At 50.7% G+C, this 22175-nt stretch overlaps 1 protein-coding gene across 2 annotated transcripts in view; it reads right to left on the bottom strand.

Annotated features, from left to right (window-relative positions):
- The window catches only part of LOC123344603 (mucosa-associated lymphoid tissue lymphoma translocation protein 1-like), a 91809-nt gene that overhangs the window by 21296 nt on the left and 48338 nt on the right, over window positions 1-22175 (bottom strand). For both annotated transcript variants that reach the window (XM_044980995.1, XM_044980994.1), the window contains exons 9-12: window positions 13611-13788; window positions 9015-9089; window positions 6642-6769; window positions 3628-3759 (exon numbers count right to left, since the gene is read on the bottom strand). In XM_044980995.1, the coding sequence (XP_044836930.1) occupies window positions 3628-3759; window positions 6642-6769; window positions 9015-9089; window positions 13611-13788 (513 nt within the window). The remainder of the gene's footprint in view (window positions 1-3627; window positions 3760-6641; window positions 6770-9014; window positions 9090-13610; window positions 13789-22175) is intronic.

Genomic DNA, 22175 nt, shown 5'->3' with positions numbered 1-22175 from the left:
TGTTTGATGGCTGTGAAGCTGAGGTGTTTTGCATGTTTTGAAATAGACCAGACGTGTTTCTTCTACTTGATGCTAGTTACATCCGTGGAAGATGGGATGTTTCTTTTCATTGCAAAAGCGACATATGCAGTCGACACGGCACTTAGGCAAAATGACTGTACACCTGGCTTCCCTCAAATACCGTCTAGAGAGTTCTACAGTATGGTTTGTGGCCATCATTAGCTTTACTGCCCATCACTCCCTTTTGGGGTCCTTGAAGAAAAGAGACTTTGGGAGAAAAATTGGCTACTGGGATGAGATTCACAATAATGACTGCCACCCCCACCATCTCCTGGGATCCCAGGCCTTCATCATCCTGATCCTGAGAGATGTCCTGACTGGACAGGGCCAGAGAAAAGGACCCAGATGACATCACCACATCCACCAGCTCCAGCTGCTTCCCAACCACCACCTGGGATGAAATGGGATTGGATCTTAATAATAATCACAGCTCCAGCCCATCTCAACTAACTTCTTCTCTGTTCTCCAAAAGGACAGTTATTACCAGCTTTGATACCATCTTAGAGACTGTCAGACATGAGGATTCTTCCTTTTAAAAACTCTCTCCAGCTAACAAAGGGAACAAAGTATGCTGTTAAAAGGAAAGCCTTATTTAATACTTTATATTGTAAAGGCTTTAAATGTGTCCCCCTCTTTTCTTTATCTTTAATAAAAGGTTAAAAGGATTTTTAATGGTGTTTGCCATGGGACTAAGTAGGCTGAAGTCTCTGTAGACCAAACCCCAAGCCTTAACACTCTTTAATGCTGGACAGTGACTGGGTTATGTTAATGCCTTTAGCCTTACATCTAAATTAATACAACAGTGCTTACAGACTGTAATCAAGTCACCCCTTAAGCAGCTCTTTGTTAAGTTAAATAGATTGAGCTCCTTCTGTCTATCAATATAAGACATGTTTTCTAATGCTTTAATCATTTTCATGACTCTTCACTGAACCCTCTCCAATTTAGCAACATCCTTCTTGAACTGTGAACACCAGAACTGGATGCAGTATTCCAGCAGCAGTTACGCCAGCACCAAATATAGAGGTAAAATAACCTCTTTACTCCTACTTGAGATTCCCCTGTTTATGCATCCCAGGATTGCATTAGCCCTTTTGGTCACTGTGTTGCACCAGCTGATTATCCACCATGACGCTCAAATCTTTTTCAGAATCCCTACTTCCCAGGATAGAATCCCCCATCCTGTAAGTATGGGCTAAATTCTTTGTTCTTAGACATGTGTGACAGATTATACTCGGGTGTTCACACCCTACATGTTGTAATAATTTTTGTACAAGTTATGCCTTATAAGATATAATTTGAAAACTCATAATTTGCTGGTCAGTATCGTCCTGATAAAATATGTGTGGCAACACTGTAAGTAAAGTTATAACATTTCCCTGTATGATGTTATTAACACATGTTCCAAACCCCACAGCCCTGCTCAAACAGAGGTTAGCAAACAGGTCTGTCCTAAACAAAGGAATGTGTGCTCTGCTTAATTTGCCTTAAGATGTAAACAGAGTCATCAAGATGAAGGGAAACAAAGGACGCTCACAGGTAAGAAAAAGGGAATATCCTTCCACATAGACTCTCTGCCTTCTTGTGCCAAGCCGGAAATGAATTTTCAAGAGAGGGACTGAAACTTTAAAAAGAAGGGACAAATACCCCAAGGCACCCTCCCCCTCTCTGCCTGCCCATGACATTCATTGCAATTGAAGCAACAAAGGAAGCAGTCGTTGGGCTCTGGGGGATGGGTACTGGTCAGTAAGATGGCTGAAAGAAAGCACATGGTGAGAAATTTTGCATGAATCTGACATAGTCTGTTAGGTATTAGGAAACATTTTATCTTTATTTTCCTTGTAACCATTTCTGACTTTTATGCCTCATGACTTAAAATCTCTCTCTTTGTAGTTAACAAACTTGTTTTACTGTTTTATCTAATCCAGTATGTTTAAACTGAAGTGTCTGAATAACTATTCGAGATAATAACCTGGCACATTATTCTCTTTAAGGAATAACGGACTTAAAATATTTTGTACTGCCCACAAGACGGCTAGGCAGAACATGACATTCATTTCTGGGGGGAAATCTGGGTCTGAAGGTGTGTTGGGGTCACCCTGCGGTATAACCAAGGCTGGTGAGAGCCAGAGGATAACTCAAGTATGGCTGGCAGACTGAAGACACACACACATACTTCGGGTGTGACTTCCATGCTGGAGGCTGTTTGTGAGCGGCCCAGGTAGGAGATACTTTAGCAAGGCATTGTAGGAACATAAGAATGGCCATACTGAGTCAGACCAAAGGTCCATCTAGCCCCAGTATCTTGTCTTCCGACAGTGGCCAATGCCAGGTGCACCAGAAGGAATGAACAGAACAGGTAATCATCAAGTGATCCATCCCATGTCGCCCATTCCCAGCTTCTGGCAAACAGAGGCACCCAGGGGTTGCAGGGCAGGGGTGATACAGCTGCTCATTAGTCTGGATTGTACCCTGGTATGTCACACTATGCATTTACATTTAGTTGTAATAAAATGCACACTGGTTGCTTGCGCCCAGTTTACCAAGCAATCCAGATCACTCTGTATCAAAGACATGTCCTCTTCATTATTTACCACTCCCCCAATTTTTGGGTCATCTGCCACCTTTATCAGTGTTTTCTTCCATATCATTGATAAACATGTTACATAGCGTAGGGCCAAGAACTGATCCCTGTGGGACCCCACTAGAACCACACCCATTTTATGATGATTCCCTGTTTACAATTACGTTTTGAGAGGGTGCACCTTCTGCCTCCAGTGCTTGAGTTGCTCCTGCAGTGTGGGAAGGTAAGTACAGTTGTAAATTGCTGGCTCGAGGCCATGGCTGGGTAGTGATCCCTGGGAGACTCCTTGTGACCTGCCCTGGCCCAGCCTGCTATGCTGGGTACCTGTGGATTGATCTCCTCTTTGAGCCTGTCACTCCCATTCTGCAAATTCCCTGCTGTTGCTGTTCTCTTTTCCCCATCCCATTATTTCCACTATAATTCCCTGGACAGGAATCGCTTCAGCATTCGGCCAGCAGCTGAGTCACCTCTTCACAAGCTTCCTGCTTCAATCACAGCAGGGCCTGAACCTGCCACGAAAAGCCTCTTGCTCAACAGTGGCAGTGGGACCTCCCTCTATTTGCTGCTCCCCACACCCTGGGTGCTGCTGCTCCTTCTCCCCCATCTGACTCTTATGGCAAGAGACCCTTAGGCCCCCACCTCACTCCGTGCCATAGGCCCAGACCCAGCAGCAGTCCCCTCTGGATTCACCCACCCCAATCCCTTCCCAAAATGGTCCCCACAGCTCTGCTAGCCCTCTCCATGGCCTGGACCGCTTCCTGGAGTGGGTGGCAGAGAAGCAGCACCCTGAGGTGCTCCCTTATGGGGGGCAGTGTGACTGTGAACAGGGCGCAGCATGAAGCAGGAGCAGGGAAACCCAAATATAACATTTTGAACTACTGATGTAAGATGTATTTAAAGGGCCAGATGCTAATGTACCTTGCCTGGGACCCCCAGGCCGGGGCTGAGACAGTGTGGCTAAGGGCTCTGCACTGGTCTCTTACCATGGCTGTGTCCCCAGAGCTCCGCAGTCGGCCCAGTGGTGCAGACGGGGTCTGTCAGTGCCCGGGCTTCCTTCAGAGTGTGCTTGATCTCCATCACCTGCTTCCCAGTTACCAAGGGGTCCCGGCCAATGTCTGGGGGAGAAAAAGCTGCCTGAGGAATGGTTCAAAGGGATAAGGCACAAAAGGTGCTGAGGCAGCCAGCTCCCACTGAGCCCACTTCCTTTTCGTGCCTTTGAATTTTCCCCCTAAATTGGAGGCCTGGCTCACACCATGCCTGCAACCATTCTAGTCTCTCCACGTACACAGTTCCTGCTGCGCCCCATCACTCTCCTGGCCCAACTCAGAACCCCACACTGTGTATTCTATGAGCTACTGAGCAGTACTGCACCCATGAGCCAAGCGAAGGGTGGAATATTAGGGTGTTGGAATATTCACCATCCCATTCCTCAGGGCCGGCTTTAGGAAGTGCGGGGCCCAATTCGAACATTTTCGGCGGGGCCCCGGCAGAGATGACTAAAAAAAAAAACCATGTAAAAAAAAGCCTTTCATTTCTTAGCAACCGGTTCCCTGTAAAAAGTTCTGCTTTAAGGGATGTGCCACAGTATGTATTTTTTGTACCAATAGGGTTACCATACGTCCGTATTTTTAAAAATTCCTCCCGGATGGCGATTTAAGAACGAAAAAGCTGGACATGTCTGGGAAAATACGGATGTACGTTAACCCTACCTAAAGTTTTTTTTTAAAAGATGGGCCTGAACTAGAAATGAGCTCCGTTTCACATGTGTGGGTCCCCGCCACTCCCTGGAGGTGTGCTAGGGTGACCAGATGTCCCGATTTTATACGGACAGTCCCGATTTGGGGGTCTTTTTCTTATATAGGATCCTACTACCCCCCACCCCTGTTCCAATTTTTCACACTTGGTTTCTGGTCACCCTAGGGTGTGCACATGTGTGGGTCCCAGCTGTTCTCTGCCCCTCTCATTGAAGCAGGTGTGCAGGGTTACTGCCCTGGGAACTGCAGGGCACCAGTGGACATGGGGCTGGCTGGAGGCAGGGCAGGGGCTGGCTGGAGATAGGGTCTGGCTGCAAGCAGGGCAAGGGGTGTGGGGCTGGCTGGAGACAGGGGGATGTGGGGTGGGCTGGCTGGCTTCAGGCAGGGCCGCAGGAGGGTGCGGCAAGGGTTGGCAGGCCTGGAGACAGAGGAGTGCGGGACTGGCTGGCTTCAGGCAGGGGCGTGTGGCAAGGGTTGTCTGGAGACAGGGCAGGGGGTGCGGGGCTGGTGCGGGCAGGGGCTGGCTGCAGGCAGGGGCTGGGTGCAGGCAGGGGGTGTGGGTACAGGGGGTACAGCCCACCCTGTACGGTAAGTGCCTCCTCCTCCTCCCTCCCCCACCGGGGTAGTAGCAGCAGCAGCCGGGGGTTTGGGGGCTATTTAAAGGGCCCAGGGTTCCCCTGCTTCCACCGCCCCGGCCCTTTAAATAGCCATGGGAGCCCTGGGGAAGCGGCAGGGCTCGGGGGGCTATTTAAAGGACTGGGGCAGCAGAGGCAGCTGGAGCCCCCCACTACCCCAGGACTCTGGGGTTATTAAAGGGCCTGGGGCTCCCCTGCTTCTACCACCCCGGCCCTTTAAATAGCCACGGGAGCCCTGGGGAAGCGGCGGGGTTCCAGGGGCTATTTAAAGGGCCGGGGCAGTAGAAGCAAGGGGAGCCCCAGACTTTTTAAATAGCCCCCAGGGCTCCAGCAGTGGGGCTCTGGTGGCAATTTAAAGGGCCTGAGGCTCCAGTCCCTGCTGGGAGCCCCAGGCCCTTTAAATTGCCCCCTGGGGAAGCTGGGCCACCCCGGTACAGCGCACTGGCAGGGTTTGGGTGCGGGGCCCTCTTAGGCGCGGGGCCCGATTCGGGGGAATTGGTTGAATTGGCCTAAAGCCGGCCCTGCCATTCCTTACACACAGGGGCGGCTCCAGGCCCCAGCACGCCAAGCGCGTGCTTGGGGCTGCAAGCCACAGGAGGTGCTCTGCCGGGCCTGCGAGGGCGGCAGGTAAGCTGCCCTCGGCGGCATGCCTGCGGAGGGTCCGCTGGTCCTGCGGCTGCCTGCCTGCCGTGCTTGGGGCAGCAAAATGCCTAGAGCTGCCCCTGCTTACACATCCTAGCATCTTGTTTGGTTTCTGAACCGCACCTGCACACTGAGCAGAGGTTTCACGTAGCTGCCTGCAGCAACCCCCAGGTTCCTGTCCCGAGTGAATTCAGTCCATTGAGAACCCAGCAATGTGAATGAAGAGTTTAGATCACTCCTCACCTCACATTTGTCACACTGGATTTCAACTGCCACTGAGTCATTGGCAAACGTTGCCACCTCACTTCTCCAGATTATTCACAAATATGTCAAACAGCACCAGACTTAGTATGGGGACCCCACTGCTACCCCTGTGGCTTGAGGAACACTGACCATTCCTTGTTATGCTTTGCTTCTGTCTCAGCCTGTTTCTGACTTGTCACATCTACACCCAATTAATGAATTTTCTTAATAGCCTCTTGCGAGGGGTTTTGCCAAGGGTTTTTGAAGGACTGGGTAAATGCTATCAGCTGGTTCTCCTTTCACCCCTGCTTTGGTGTTGCCATGATTAGAGAATTGTAGTAGACCGCAAAGGCAGGATTTTCGCTTGCAGTGGCTGTGCTGGTTTATACCTAGAATGCCAGCTTCACCCAGGTGGTTTGTTATTCTACTGAAATCAGTGTACGTGAGGCCCCCTGGCCTCCAATGCCCAAGATCACCTCTAGGTACATTGGCCACTCCCTGCATATTCACTATCTCTAACGAGAGAGGGATTTTGTTAGTAGCTCAGCCCCTTCACTCTGATGCTCTTGGACACGCTGTCCGGGCTGGAGATTCACTGGCCTTTCATTTGTCTGTTTGTTCCATCTCCTCTTCCTTTGAATCCTCAATGACTGTACCTCACCTTTACTACCTGGAACAAGTAGCTTCCAGCTTTAACTAAACAGTTTCCGGTGCAATATTTACCTTCCAACACATCCTCCAGCACGTGGGTCACTTTCTTTTCCTGCAGAATGTGCTTTTTCAGATACTTCATGAAGATCCCGGAGCTGAACTCCCCATCCTGCACTTCATAGGCTTCGGCATCTTCACTCCTTCGAAGGCAAGCACACGACCCTCAGCTGCTTGCCACACTGACATGGCGCAGGAGCACCCGGAAACCCCACAGACGCACTTTGATTCAGGATTCCCTTTCTATTGGCCGAGTTATTGCTTTGGCCATATTAAGAAGGACCCTGGAAAGTCAATTGCCAATTCTGGAGGAACAATACAGAATCCTTGCAAACTCAAGGGGCTGAAAAATTGGAGTAATATATGCTGCTCATTTGGATGAAGGAACATGAGCACCTGTATTTGCTTCAGAGTATTGGTCCTCTAATTCTAAGGTTGCATCGAACTGATGGCTTTCCTGTAGTTTCTGTTGCTGTTTGCATTGTGAGCCACTGGGCGTATCTGCAGCATTTTAGTGTAATACAGAGGCTTGTTTTAATGAAAATGAAACTGCATTGTACTGTTTCAGGGGCAGAGTTAGGACAGCTCAGCACTTCTGAAAATCTCCCCCACAATGATCTCCTGGCCTTGGAAAAAGTTCTGTGACGCATGGGGTGCCCTGTGCACTGCCGCAGGGTGTGTCAATTGAATTATCCAATTGTAGCCCTGAAGGAGGTGCTGCCATCCAGAATAGCCAGCTCTGTGTCTAACTTTAGGATACTGCGGCTCAGGCTGGATGTGTCCTGGGTTGTGGGAAGAGACTCCATTACAAATACTCACTGATTTTAGGCCACAAAAGGGTGTTACAATCTTAACTACAAAAACAACAAGGAGTCCAGTGGCACCTTAAAGACTAAGATTTATTTGAGCATAAGCTTTCATGGGTAAAAAACCCACTTCTTCAGATGCATGGAGTGAAAATTACAGATGCAGGCATTATATACTGACACATGAAGAGAAGGGAGTTACCTCACAAGTGAAGAACCAGTGTTGACACGATCCATTGTCTACAGCCAAGCCCTAAAATACAACTGAATTTGCTCCAATCCCTCCCACAGAGACAAACACCTACAAGATCTTTATCAAGCATTCTTAAAACTACAATACCCACCTGGGGAAGTGAGGAAACAGATTGACAGAGCGAGACGGGTACCCAGAAGACACCTACTACAGGACAGGCCCAACAAGGAAAATAACAGAACACCACTGCCATTACGTACAGCCCCCAGCTAAAACCTCTCCAGCGCATTATCAACGATCTACAACCTATCCTGGAAAATGATTCCTCACTCTCACAGACCTTGGGAGACAGGCCAGTCTTTGCTTACAGACAGCCCCCCAACCTGAACCAAATACTCACCAGCAACTACACACCATACCACAGAAATACTAACCCAGGAACCAATCCCTGCAACAAACCTCGTTGCCTAGTCTGTCCCCATATCTACTCTAGAGACACCATCAGAGGACCCAACCACATCAACCACACCATCAGGGACTCATTCACCTGCACATCTACTAATGTGATATATGCCATCATGTGCCAGCAATGCCCCTCTGCCATGTACATTGGCCAAACCGGACAGTCTCCATGTAAAAGAATAAATGGACACAAATCGGACATTAGGAATAGTAACATACAAAAGCCAGTAGGAGAACATGTCAAGCTCCCTGGACATTCTATAACTGATTTAAAAACTTCAGAAACAGACTTCAAAGAGAAACTGCAGAACTAAAATTCATTTGCAAATTTAACACCATTATTTGGGCTTGAACATTATTTGGACTACATCCACCCTGATCAAATTGGCCCTGTCAACACTGGTTCTCCACTTGTGAGGTAACTCCCCTCTCTTCATGTGTCAGTATATAATGCCTGCATCTGTAACTTTCACTCCACATATCTGAAGAAGTGGGTTTTTTTACCCACAAAAGCTTATGCCCAAATAAATCTTTAAGGTGTCACCAGACTCCTTGTTGTTTTTGTGGATACAGACTAACACGGCAAACCCCTGATACTTGACAATCTTAATTGTGGATCAGCCGCAGCTGCTGCCAGCACAGGGCTGTAGGGAGAGATGAGGGTACAGATCAGGAAAGCCAGAGAGAAAGTGTGAGAACCAGAGATCAGAGACAGGCCCTGTCTGCACTAGGGATGTCCAGCAGCAGCAGTACTAGTTGGCAAATGGAGACATGGCCGTTGCGGCTTCTGGCATTCTCAGCACCTCTCCCTGTCAATGACACTTGATCTGATGGCCAGAGTTCCAGCCCCGCAGAAGCAAGAGCCTCAAGCCACAGTGCTGAGAAGTGCCAAAGGTCTCCAGCTATGAGCAATCAACAGATACTTACGTGGCATAGCCATAAACCGTATTCCCCCAGGGCTCCAGCGGCTGCACCTGTGACAGCGCACACTGCGGGTTGTACCTAGACATGAAAGGATGTAACAGTGTGAACTGGGTGAAGGGGGATTCGCTTTCATACACGTACAGAATGGCCCCGTCCCTGGACACAAACAGAACCCATATGTTCAATGCAATGGCGTCTGCTGAGTGACAGCAGTGCACTTGACAATTACATCAGACCCAATTTCCAAACACTTACCTGCAAGGAAAGCCATGGAGGATGGTGTAGCAATGGCCATGGGGTCTTTTCAACAGCTGAGAGCTCCCCCAGCCCAGCCAGACCCTGGGCTCTTTGTGCTGCTGGGGCTGAGCAAAGGGGAAAATGTCTGGCTGAAATCTGTAGGGCTGACTCCTGGGTGGAGCTGAGGATGCAGCTGGAAAGCAGCCATTTGGGGCTCTGATCCTGGGGCTGGTTTTCCACCAGCGTAGTGTAGAGCTGCATCAGGACTCATAACAGCTCATGTACTGGTTCATACTGGCCCCCCAGGCAGGGCCGGCTCCAGAGCCCAGCGGGGCAAGCACCTGCCTGGGGCGGCCCTTTCCCGGGGGGGCGGCAGGCTGGGCCGGCAGACCTGCCGCAGTCATGGCTGCGGGAGGTCCACCGGAGCCCTGGGAGCAGCGGACCTGCCGCAGGCATGACTGCGGAGGGGACGCTCGGACGGCGGCTCCAGTGGACCTCCCGCAGGCATGACTGCGGACGGTTCGCTGGTCCCGCAGCTCGGCTGGACCTCCCGCAGGCATGACTGCGGCAGCTCAACCGGAGCCGCCGGACCTGCGAACCGCCCGCAGCTGCGGGAGGTCCAGCTGAGCCGCGCGACCAGTGGACCCTCTGCAGTCATGCCCGCGGGAGGTCCGCTGCTCCTGCGGCTCGGGGGCGCCTCCCGGGCATGACTGCTTGGGGCGGCCAAAAACCTAGAGCCGCCCCTGCCCCCAGGACTACTACACTGGTGAGGATTGCTGGAACCCACACGTCTTCTCTTCCCCAGGGAGCTGGCTAGGCCAGCCAGCCTGTCATCTGCAATGCAGAGGAATCCCCCACTGTCCTATTAGGGCAGCTTTAGGGCTGCTTTGCCACCACCGCAGTGGGGTGGGGGCAAGAGGGGCAATTTGTCCCAGGCCCCGGGCCCTGCAGGGGCCCCCACGAGAGTTTTTCGGGGCCCCTGGAGCAGGGTCCTTCACTTGCTCCGGGGGCCCCGGAAAACTCTCGCGGGGCCGGGGCCCCCAGAGCATCTTCTGCTCCGGGTCGTCGTCGGCACTTCAGTGGCGGGGGGGTCCTTCCGCCCCGGGACCCCGCCACCGAAGACCCCAGGCCCCCTGAATCCTCTGGGCGGCCCTGGTGCAGAGTGACCTTGCTGTGTCCAAGGAGCTGGCCCATAATTTCCAAGATCAGGTAAAGGGTGTCAGGGCTGATTTGGTGTGAAAGGCCTGACTTCCACCACAAAGCGCCTGAGAGATCCTTTGTGCATGGCGTTAGTCACGGGGTCTGCACAGGAGGTTGCTATCTGCAGTCTACTGGGGAAGAATTAGTTTTATGCAATATCTCTGGACACTGAAGATACCTGTGCATAGGGAGGCCCTGGGTCTCTCTCATTTACACCAGGTTTACATCAGTTCAGCGGAGTCACTCCCAGTTTGCACGTGTGGAATTGAGATCAGAGCCAGGCCCAGAGTATTGTCCGCAGCAGTGTTATCTGCTCCTTTGTGATCTGGCCTGCTGAGGAGGAGGTACAGATGTTCCTGTTTCATAGAGTCAGCAGCAGATAGCAGGCTGGTTGTTTATAACTTGTGACCAGGAACGAGGGGGCCACTGGATGGCAATGTTTGTCTAGCTTGCACCTACTTTTCAAACACACCCAGAAGTGACAATGACAGGCATGAGGTACATTTCTAAATAAAATCAATGAATGGATAGATTTATCTGCCCTCAGCTGCTCCAGACAAACACATGAGCAGCTAGAGGATTCCAGACACGAGGAACAACAAGACGTCATATCCCAGAATAGGCTAGAGCCCTCACTGGCCCCAAACAGCGCGCAGTGTGCGTCTAATCCATGGGCTACACTCAGCTGCTCGGGTGCAAAGCAGCTTGCAGATGGCAACAGAGACACACACACACACAGTTACAGAACAGCCAGCCTAGTAATGGGAATGGAAAAATCGGTTCTGGTTTGTTTGCCCCAACTGAGGACAAGGCTCAGCTGGAACATGTTTCCAGAGCATGACGGAACAGAGACATCCTTGGCAATGGAGATGATGGACAGGGTCAGCGCCCAGACCCTGGGCCTGATTCTCATCTCATTTACATCACTGTAGCTCACTGGCTTCAATTATTTACATGCCATGTAGGTGGGAGGAGATTTATGTCCATTTGTCTTAGGCAACATGCCCTAGAAATCCCAACAAGACTATAATTGTGTTCTCACATGGGGGTAAACCAGGAGCAATTCCACTGAATTCAATGGTACAATACCTGTGTAAAGCAGGTGCAACTACAACTGGAATCTGGTGCAAGGTAGCCCAATAGTGACAGCCCCAGACACAGATCACTTTGTCCTGGTCTCCATAGTCCCAAGATCCCAAAGTGCTCAGATATCTCAGTGATGCATACAGGCGAAAACCCAAATGGGAACTGCAGCTACCAAATGGTTCATTTTAATGTACTATTTATGACGCTGCTACACATAGGAGGAGGGCTTCAGCTTCAGAAACGTTGCAGAAATCCAATGTGTGAGCAGGTAAGGGAGGCGGGGTGGGGACCCACTCCTTAGTTTCTGTCCTGGGCCCCAGCAAGTCTAACACTGGCCCTGCTAGGGAGCATGCTCAGTGCAGATGGAATGATCACAGATTTTAACAACAAGCCTCTAACAAGCTCTACTTCAAATGTGCACGTGATGATTTTCTGTGGCTTACAACTTGGCCAGATCTGGACGGATTTCCATGGAGACAACACAAGACTCTTCACTCTTCTCTAACCTCAGGACCACCCCTTGCCAAATTTCATGTTTCTGCTCCAAAGCATGAAGGCACTAAAGCTCTTCACAGGTAATCAAGGGCCCCTACAAGTACGCATACCAATGGGACACTAACGTTTACATTTGCTGTATCAGGTCTCATGACTGGGGAAATTCGCAGGTATTATCAGTGTGGGCACCGGTAACCCTGTTTTACCCTGTTCTCTTTCCTATTTAATATAATTACTGTGTTGAAGATATTGTGTGTGCTTGTGTTATTTCTTGGGAGTCTCCAACTATCTGGCATGTAAGTGGAGGTTACCCTGTGGTTACAATTTTCCTCCCAAGCTGCCCTGCTGACCCAGCCTGGAAGGAGCGAGAGGGGTGGAGGCACCACCAAATAATTGCATATGGGAAGAAAATAAAGAAGTTCCACCTTGCTGAGCTGGAGGTGGGATCCAGAAGAACCCAGGCCTGTCTATCAAAACCTGGAAGGAAACTGGTGCTAAAAGAGGTAATCCGGTGGAGAGGAGCACTACACACATCACTGCTTACAGCCAGCCAGAGGAGGGAAAAGGGCAGAAAACGCCTCAGCAATTTGCTGAGCAGCACAGAGATAGTATGGCAATGGGAGCCTCAGGAAACCTTACAATCGAAAGATATTAATGCAGTTACATAGTGAGGGCATCAGGCCTAAGCCAGGTCCAAGCACATAGTAAACAAAGGGCCTATTTGATGACACCTCTGACACATTACATGGGTTTGATTACCCACCAATGGCAAAATAAACCCACAGCCTTTTGCTGTTTGCTGGAGGCTGCTGCTGGTTATTTGTGTGGAGCAGCTCCCATCTCACCACAGGAATCTGAGTGCGTGAAGTGTGAGGCTGCGCTATGCTGGGGTGCGCTGCTAAGCAGCCAGAGGAACTGGTCATCTGCCATGGCGGGAAAAGATATGGGGGGAAACAAACAACCTAATGTGTCTTTAAAGCTCCATTTAATCTAATCTGGGACATAAATCCTAAAATGCATCAATCTGAAAGGCACGATTATTGGTGTTAGGGAAAGACCCAGCCTCCCGGATCTGGGCAGCCTCCTGGGAGGCTGAAGGGAAAATCAGTGCTTGCCTTAATGGTTCCTCTTTTTTACTATGTGCTACAGTCTTGGGGAGGATGGTAGGGCTTGTGACACCCATGGGAGGCTACAGCTCCTGCCCAGCGCCTGCCCTCACAAAATGCTCAGGCAAGGGGTCTGCTCGACAAGGCACTGTCCAGCTTACTCTCCTGCTGAGGAGGGTTCATGCCAGAGGCATCTGTGGGCTCCAACGGGCCTGGAGTTGAGCTCACTGTCATTATCTCTTAATTAAGGCCTTGATTCAGCAGGGTAGTTGAGTGTGGGTAGCTTTAATTACGTGATCAGTGCCTTAGAAGCTAATGGCCACCTCTCACATGATGAACTTTAGGCCCGTGCCAAAAGAGTGAGCTGAACTGGGCCAAAGTCATGGGTTCTTTCCCTGTCTCCCCTCTGGATTGTGAACGCAATTACTGCTAACCCCGCTGTCCCTGGGAGGTGGGGGAAAGGAACAGAGCCTACCATTTCCTGCAGGTGTCCAGCAGGATGAGGTTGAGGGCCGTCCGCCTCTGCTGCATCTTCTGGAGGATCCTCTGCACGCTGATGCAGTTCTCAGGGGCGTAGGGCTGTGGGGCATCAATGGGGACCATATAGTTTCTCCCAGAATGTTCGTATCCGTGCCCAGCATAGTAGAATACGGCTGCAAACCATGGACAAGAGAGGGAGAGTTATGAGAAGAGGCCAGGCTTTGCACCAAGAGGCATGGAAAACACAGGGTGTTGTTCATTACCAGGGCAATCCGCTCCCCTCCTCATGGGGTCCTATGTCATCTCACAGCAGGTGTGTTACACCAGAGTCCACCTCCTCCTCCCGGACACTGCAACACCTCAGAACGGGTACGTAGCAATGCAATTCACCCCCCTCCTCAGAGGTTCTGTGAGGCCTCAAATCAAGTGTGTTGTTCCCCCACATTAATGGAGGTGACATTTCACTATGCAGACGATAACCCAGCTGTCATTTGATTGTCGGTCTAACCTACCCTGCTCCCCCACCATCTTGTGGTCAATTGTCCTAAGTCCTACAACTCTGAGGGTACGTCTACACTACAAGACTATTTCGAATCTACTTAACTCGAATTTGTGGAATCGACCTTATGAAGTCGAATTTGTGTATCCACACTAAGTACACTAATTCGACTGTCTGAGTCCACAGTAACGGGGCCAGCGTCGACTTTGGAAGCGGTGCACTGTGGGAAGCTATCCCACAGTTCCCGCAGTCCCCGCTACCCATTGGAATGCTGGGTAGAGCCCCCAATGCCTGCTGGGGGAAAAAATGTGTCGAGGGTGGTTTTGGGTAACTGTCATCATTGAACCGTCAATCACGCCCTCCCTCCCTGAAAGCGCCGGTGGGAAATCTGTTCGCGCCCTTCTCTGGTCGGTTACAGCGCGGACGCCACAGCACTGCGAGCATGGAGCCCGCTGCGATCATCGCTGCACTTATGGCCGTTGTCAACTCCTCGCACCTTATCGTCCACCTCCTCCACAGTCAGCTGCTGAGAAATCGGGCGAGGAGGCTCCGTCAGCGCGGTGAGGACAGGAAGTCACAGAGTGGCGCAGACCTCTCACAAAGCAGGGTACGCCGCACAGTGGAGATCATGGTGGCAATGGGTCAAGTTCTTGGTGTGGAACGGCGATTCTGGGCCCGGGAAACAAGCACGGACTGGTGGGACTGCATAGTGCTGCAGGTCTGGGATGAATCACAGTGGCTGCGAAACTTCAGGATGCGTAAGGGCACTTTCCTTGAACTCTGTGACTTGCTGTCCCCTGCCCTGAAGCGCCAGGACACCCGGATGCGAGCAGTCCTGACTGTGCAGAAGCGAGTGGCCATAGCCCTCTGGAAACTTGCAACGCCAGACAGCTACCGGTCAGTAGCGAACCACTTTGGCGTGGGCAAATCTGCCGTAGGGCTTGCTGTGATTCAAGTAGCCCACGCAATCGTTGAGCAACTGCTCTCAAAGGTAGTGACCCTGGGAAACGTCCAGGTCGTCATAGATGGCTTCGCCGCGATGGGATTCCCAAACTGCGGTGGGGCTATAGATGGGACTCACATCCCTATCCTGGGACCGGCCCACCAGGCCAGCGAGTACATTAACCGAAAGGGCTACTTTTCTATGGTGCTGCAAGCACTGGTGGACCATAGGGGACGTTTTACCAACATCTACGTCGGGTGGCCGGGCAAGGTTCATGACGTGCGTGTGTTCAGGAACTCTGGTCTGTTTAAACGCCTCCAGGCAGGTAGTTTCTTCCCGGACCACAAAATAACGGTTGGGGATGTGCAGATGCCTACAGTGATCCTCGGGGACCCAGCCTACCCGCTAATGCCCTGGCTCATGAAGCCCTATACTGGCGCCTTGGACAGTGAGAAGGAGCTCTTCAACTACCGGCTGAGCAAGTGCAGAATGGTGGTGGAGTGTGCTTTCGGACGTCTCAAGGGGAGATGGCGGAGCTTACTGACTCGCTCGAAAAAAATATCCCCGTTGTTATTGCTGCTTGCTGTGTGCTCCACAATCTCTGTGAGAGCAAGGGGGAGACCTTTATGGCGGGATGGGAGGTTGAGGCAAATCGCCTGGCTGCTGATTACGCTCAGCCAGACAGCCGTGCCGATAGAAGATCCCAGCGGGAAGCGCTGTGCATCCGGGAGGCTTTGAAAGATAGGTTCCTCGGAGAGCAGGGTAACCTATGACTCTCCAGTTGATTTACAGAGAAGCTGAACCTGAGCCTGTTTCAGTGACTGTTGACTTCGATCTGCGGTTACATACCCCGTTCTCCAGGTTTCCCCCCTTCCAACACACGTTTTAAAATAAATTTAATGGAACACTGATTATTAATAAAGTTTTCTTTAATTATGAATTCCTGTTCAAGGGTTGAAACATGGACGCAGACTGTGGTGGATACGGTGTGCACTGATGTACAGACCGCTTCTACACTAGAGGAATGACAGGCTCCTGCTCCTACAGCGGTCTCTGGGGGGAGGACGGTTGCAGGTGGGTGTGCAGGAAGGGGTGGTTTGCAGGAAGGGGTGAGGGGTGCTGTCTTTGGGACGGAGTTTGGATGCAGGCTCTGGGCTGGGGGTTGGGGCGTAGGAAGGGGTGAGGGGTGTGTGGGAAGGGTGAGTATGTGTCCGTGGATGAGGGCTCTTGCTGGGGCTAAGGGCATCGGAGAGGCTCGTGGCTAGGGTGGAAGGGCATGGTAAGGGCAGCCTGCCTTGCCATTTGTGGATGGCAGGCGCTAGGACCCTGGGGCAGCATACACCTCACAGACTGACCCGGGGCAGCATTCACCTCCCAGAATGACCCTGGTGCCTAGTGACTGCAGTCTGTGTGTGTCCTGCTGTTGATCCTGCCCCCAAGTCTGTACCCTGGTAATGGAGGCTGTCCCATGCAATTAAAAAACCCCTCCCCCCCTTCACACAAAGTCTTCTGACAAGGAAAACGTGACGGAAACAGTGAATAACAACAAACTACTCTTAATACTCAACTACACAGTGGGGGGATGAAACTTGGATTTGGGACTGGGTGATCCAGGAAGGGAAGCACTTCTCAAAATTTATGGCATGAGAGCTGTTTGGTACATGAGCGCTCTGCTGGGGTAGAGTGACAGTTTTCACGGCCCCTAGCGCCCCTCCTTCTTGTGATTTTGGGTGAGGGGGGGACAGGACTTTGTGGCGGGGGAAGGCGGTTGCAGATACAGTTCAGGGGGGCTCTCTGCTCCTGCCTGCGGTCCTGCAGAACATCTACAAGGCGCCGGAGCGTGTCCGTTTGCTCCCTCATTAGCCCAAGCAGCGTTTGAGTCGCCTGCTGGTCTTCCTGCCGCCACCTGTCCTCCCGTTCGCTGTGTGAGCGCTGGTGCTGACATAGGGTCTCCCTCCACTGTCTCTGCTCGGCCGCCTCGGCTCTGGAGCAAGCCATCAGTTCCGAGAACATGTCGTCCCTAGTCTTTTTCTTTCGCCGCCTAATCTGCGCCAGCCTCTGTGAGGGGGATGCCGGGGCAGTTCGTGAAAGAGCCGCAGCTGTGTGATGGGGAAAAGGAAGTGATTTCCTTGAAAAGATACATGTTTGCGAACACTGAACACAGTCTACTCAGTTTCTGTGAACAAGACCATACAGGGCACCTAGTCTCACGAGCTCTCAGGATAAGTTCGAGATTTCGGAATACGCTTTCATTGGCTGCGGTCTTGCACAGGAGATCGGACAAGCGGGGCGGTACAGCTGAATCCGTGTAGCAGCCAGACCTGGTAAGCACTACACTATAGGCTGCTTAACAGTTAATGGATAGCTGTGCCCTCCCGCTGAAGGCAATCTGGAAAGCATAAAGTCTGACCCTGTTCCAGCCCCTCGCGGCTGTGCCCGGGAAAGATCACTGTATGCTTTTCCTCTGCGGCCTCCAACACGTGGCTGTTAAACGAAGGTCATTGCTATGCAAAGTAAAAGTCAAGCATTCACAATAGTAACAGTACACTAATTGCCCTAATTAGATGCAGCAGTCGCCGAACGAGATTACCCTGAGGCGGGTCACTCGGAGAGAGAGAGAGAGGATGCTGCTAGAATCCCTGCACAGACCAGGACCGTATGCTGCCATGCTGGTGGAGGCAATGATTCCGCTGTACATTAGGATGGCCTGGCGCGGAAGAGTGTGCTTCCACGGAGCACCAAATAAGGCACCTCTCCCCAGGAACCTCCTGTGGAGCTCCTGTACGAGAGCTTCGTGGAAGTGTCCCAGGAGGATTTCTGTTCCATCCCTATATGTGTGGACCTTCTTTTTATATAGTTTTATATGGAAAAGTTTTTATATAGTTTTTATATATTTTTTATTCCTGTTTTTAAAAAAATAAATGTTTCCATGTTTATAGCACTTACTGAATGATCCTTCCCCTGATTCTGAGTCCGGGTTAACGGCCGGGGAGGGTTGGTAGGGGATCTCTGTGAGGGTGATGAAGAGATCCTGGCTGTTGGGGAAAGCGGTATTGTAAGCGCTGTCGCCTGCGTCGTCCTCCACAAACCCTTCCTCATCTTCCCCATCGGCGAACATCGCCGAGGAACTGCCCGTCAACACTATCCCATACTCAGAGTCCACGGTCACTGGTGGGGCAGTGGTGGCAGACCCACCTAGAATGGCATGCAGTGCCTCGTAGAAGTGGCATGTCTGGGGCTGGGCTCCGGAGCGTCCGTTTGCCGCTCTGACTTTTTGGTAGCCTTGTCTCAGGTCCTTGATTTTCACGCGGCACTGCGTTGTATCCCGGCTGTATCCTCTGAGTGCCATGGCTTTGGAGACCTTCTCGTAGGTCTTTGCATTCCGTTTGTTGGAGCGCAGCTCCGAAAGCACAGACTCATCGCCCCACACAGCGATCAGATCCAGGACTTCCCGGTCTGCCCATGCTGGGGACCTCTTTCTATTCTGGGATTGCATGGACTCCTCTGCTGGAGAGCTCTGCATCGTTGCAGGTGCTGCTGAGCTCACCCCGATGTACAAACAGGACATCAGATTCAAAGTGCCCAGACAGGAAAAGGAATTCAAATTTTCCCGGGTCGTTTCCTGTGTGGCTGGTCAGAGAATCCAAGCTTGGACTGCTGTCCAGAGCATCAACAGAGTGGTGCACTGTGGGATAGCTCCTGGAGCTACTAAGTTCGATTTGCATCCACACATAGCCTAATTCGAGATAGCCATGTCGAATTTAGCGCTACTCCCCTCGTCGGGATGGAGTACCGAATTCGAACTAAAGAGCCCTCTAGGTCGAATTAAACGGCTTCCTGGTGTGGACGGTTGAGCGGTTAATTCGAATTAACGCTGCTAAATTCGATTTAAAGTCCTAGTGTAGACCAGGCCTGAGAGAAGCCCTTTCTAGTATCAGCCTAAACCTGTCCTCACCAAGTCTCTGCTGACACCCTTCATCATGGCTCCTCCTGACTGGACAAATCCATCCATGGATTGCAGCTCCCTTCTGGGGACCTGAGCACCTGAAAGCAGTCACCTCTCATCACTTCATTCCTCAGTTCAGTAGAACTTCTGGAGCTGCAGGGGTGGGGCTGGAGTAGCTGCACCTGGGAATCAGGGAGCTGTACCCAGTTCATGCGTGGTGCCCTCCCCACCTCTTGTGCTGAGTGGATCTTGGTGGAGGAGAGAAACTAGCACATCAGCTCTTCTAACCTTTGCCTTTAAGCGAGGGCCACTGTATTATGCAGCAAATTGAAACTAAATTAATTTTGCATCCTTAATGTTTCTTTATTACAGCCCTGTGTATCAGATAATAGGCAGCTCTCCCTATAGTTAGGGTTGCCCAACACTTCTCAATATAAGAACCTGTATTCAGTTGCTTATAACTTTGCCAATAACTGGGCTAAAATATTCCATGCCAAGTGTTTGCCTCAAGCTGAATATTTCTGGGAAGATTCAGCTAAAATCATTCAGCTATTTCTGAGAATGAGGCTGCAGAAAAACACATTGTTTTTCCCATGTTAAAAAAAATGATTACAACCATTTCATTCAGGAGTTCTAGCACCTCCATGCTTTGCAGCAGGGACTCGACAATTTGGCACATGGTCACCTTGGTGTTAGGGAGGTGCCTTCTGCTGCCCTCATGAGACTCTACCCACATTTGTTCAGTTTAAGTGTCTTAAAAATCAGTTTGCACATACCAAAGATTCCATCTGCCTGGAGGATAGATTTGTAGATTGCAAGGCCAGAAGGAACTGTTGTGATCATCTTGCATCACACAGGCCAGAGAACTTCCCAAAAGTAATCCTAGTGCATACTCCAGCCTGTCACAGAGTCTATGTGCCAACCAGATGGCAAATGCCCCATCCTCACAGAGCAACTGAGATGACACCATGCTGGGGCTGAGCTGGACTTTCCCTACAATTGGGGGGGTGGGGGAGGGGGCTGCTATGATAGAAGGCACTACAACTGAGAGCAGAGAGACCACTTTCCTATCCTCTCAATGCTCTGCCTGCTGGCCCCCAGACAGCAGGGAGGAGAAGGAGGAAGCCCCCCGACTTAAACACAAGAGGAGTAAGGTCAGGGGGAGGCAAGGAGGGGGAACAGTTGCAGTGTTGGGGGTTGGGCAGAAACAAGCTGGGGAAAGAGGAGGGTTAGAAGCAGGAGCTGGAGGGCGGGGAGAGAGCAGTGGGGATGATGGAATAGGGCCAGAAAGGGACAGGAAGAGGCTGGAGATGCAGGGGCAGAAGGGTCTGTAACCACGTAGGGTTGCCAACAATCTTGTATTATAAGAGTCAGCCCTTATTTAAATAAAAAAATTGCCTGGTCTGTACTAAATCAGTTTGGGATGCCTTTTAGCCAACATTTCCACCAGGGGTGAGATGCTGCTGGAGTAGTCTGAAGCACTGTTCAGGCACCTGAATCTCTGACGGAGTAGGGATTGAGTACTTCTCTTTGCAAAGTGCTGCCAGCACTCAGATTTGGCCCAGCTCCCCCTCCATCTCTAGGCCCTGCTGAAAGTTGCACACATACCCCCAGCGAAGCCTCCTCTAGGTGTATCTTCCGAGTCCACACGCATTCTTGCAGCCTTACCCCGGCAGTGCACAGCACTGCAGCAGGTGGAAGCCAACAACTGCAGCTGCTGACTCAGCTTGTGCCCCATACAGAATGTGGACAGAAGCCACAATGGCTGCCCAGCCCAGTACCTGAGGCCCTGAGTTCTCTGCAGCACCAGAGCTGAAGAGAGAGATTCCCTAGGAAGCACAAAGGAGGAGAAGAACTCACCCTGAGGTTCAAGTTAAGACTGGGGACATCTGAGGTCTGTCCTGTATTTTTGAAATACAATGTTGTCAACCCTAATAACCACTAGAGAACACTACCCTAACTGGAACTGAACCCACTAGTCCTGAGTCTCAACATACAGCTGTGAAGCCCACCAGCAAAACATGTCTCTACCCCTCTCTAGTGGCTGCTCCACAGAGAAGATAAAAGCCTTCTACTGCTCCCAGTTACTCCATTAGCTCTAGTGAAGGAGAACTGTGCTTTAGCTCTCAAGATCCTAACGCTGCTGATGACCTGTGAGGGGGTCAGCATCATTCCATGGGATGGAATTTTTGTTTTCAATTTTTATGTTTTTAAAAAAACGTAGAAAATTATATAAAAAACTGTGTTAAAAGAACATTATTAAAGTTTGGCAAGTCAAACACTCAAAAGCTAGGAAATGCCAGAATTCAGCTTGCCTGTGTATCTTTAATTCACCTCCCCAGTGCAGATGCATGATGATGCAGTCTATAATTACACACACACACACACACACAATTTTTTCCATAGGACTCCTGCACCATTTTTCCTCATTCCCACTGCCAGTGTTGTCTATATAGGACCCTGCCTCAGTTGTTGCTGAAGTTGAAAGGTGTGTAGTGAATGAGGCAGGGGCCTGCAGAAAGGATGAGCTCATAGTTAGGGGAGTTGAATGCTGCCCTGGAGAATTGGATTCTATTGCCTCCTGTCCTCACAGAATTCCTGCATGGTGCCAGGCAAGTCACTTAAGCCACAATTTTCACAGGTGGCCTCTGTGTGTTTCTCATTTTCTGGGTATCCAACTTGAGACACCGATGGTTTGACTTGCAGAGGTATTGAACACTCACAACTGTAACTGAAGTCAATGGGAGTTGTGCTCTGATTATGTGAAGTGATATAAAATGCTACATAAAGCTGTAGGCTTCTCAAATTCAGCACCCAAAATTAGTTGACAATTTTTTCCTTTAATTTCTGTGCTTCAGTTCCTCATGTATAAAATGGGGATAATACCAGTCCCTCACTTCACAGGGGTGTCATGAAGATAAATGCATTAATGTTTGTAAAGAATTCAGAGACCATGAGAGAACCACTGGATAGCCCATGAGGAAATGAATAATGTATACAGTGAAAGCTGTGGATCAGGTGCAGTAAATAAGGAAGGGGCCCACAAACTGAATATGAGGTTAAACAGAGATATTGAATTACCCATTCAGTAAACACCATCCATTCTGTGCACTGAATGAGGCAGGGGTGCTGTGGAAAACACAGTACATGATCATGTAATTAAAGACTGTAC

Source organism: Mauremys mutica, chromosome 11 (assembly GCF_020497125.1).
Source record: "Mauremys mutica isolate MM-2020 ecotype Southern chromosome 11, ASM2049712v1, whole genome shotgun sequence".
Lineage (NCBI taxonomy): Eukaryota > Metazoa > Chordata > Testudines > Geoemydidae > Mauremys > Mauremys mutica.
Note: the sequence above shows the minus strand (reverse complement) of the source record. Positions and strands in the feature narration are given on the sequence as shown.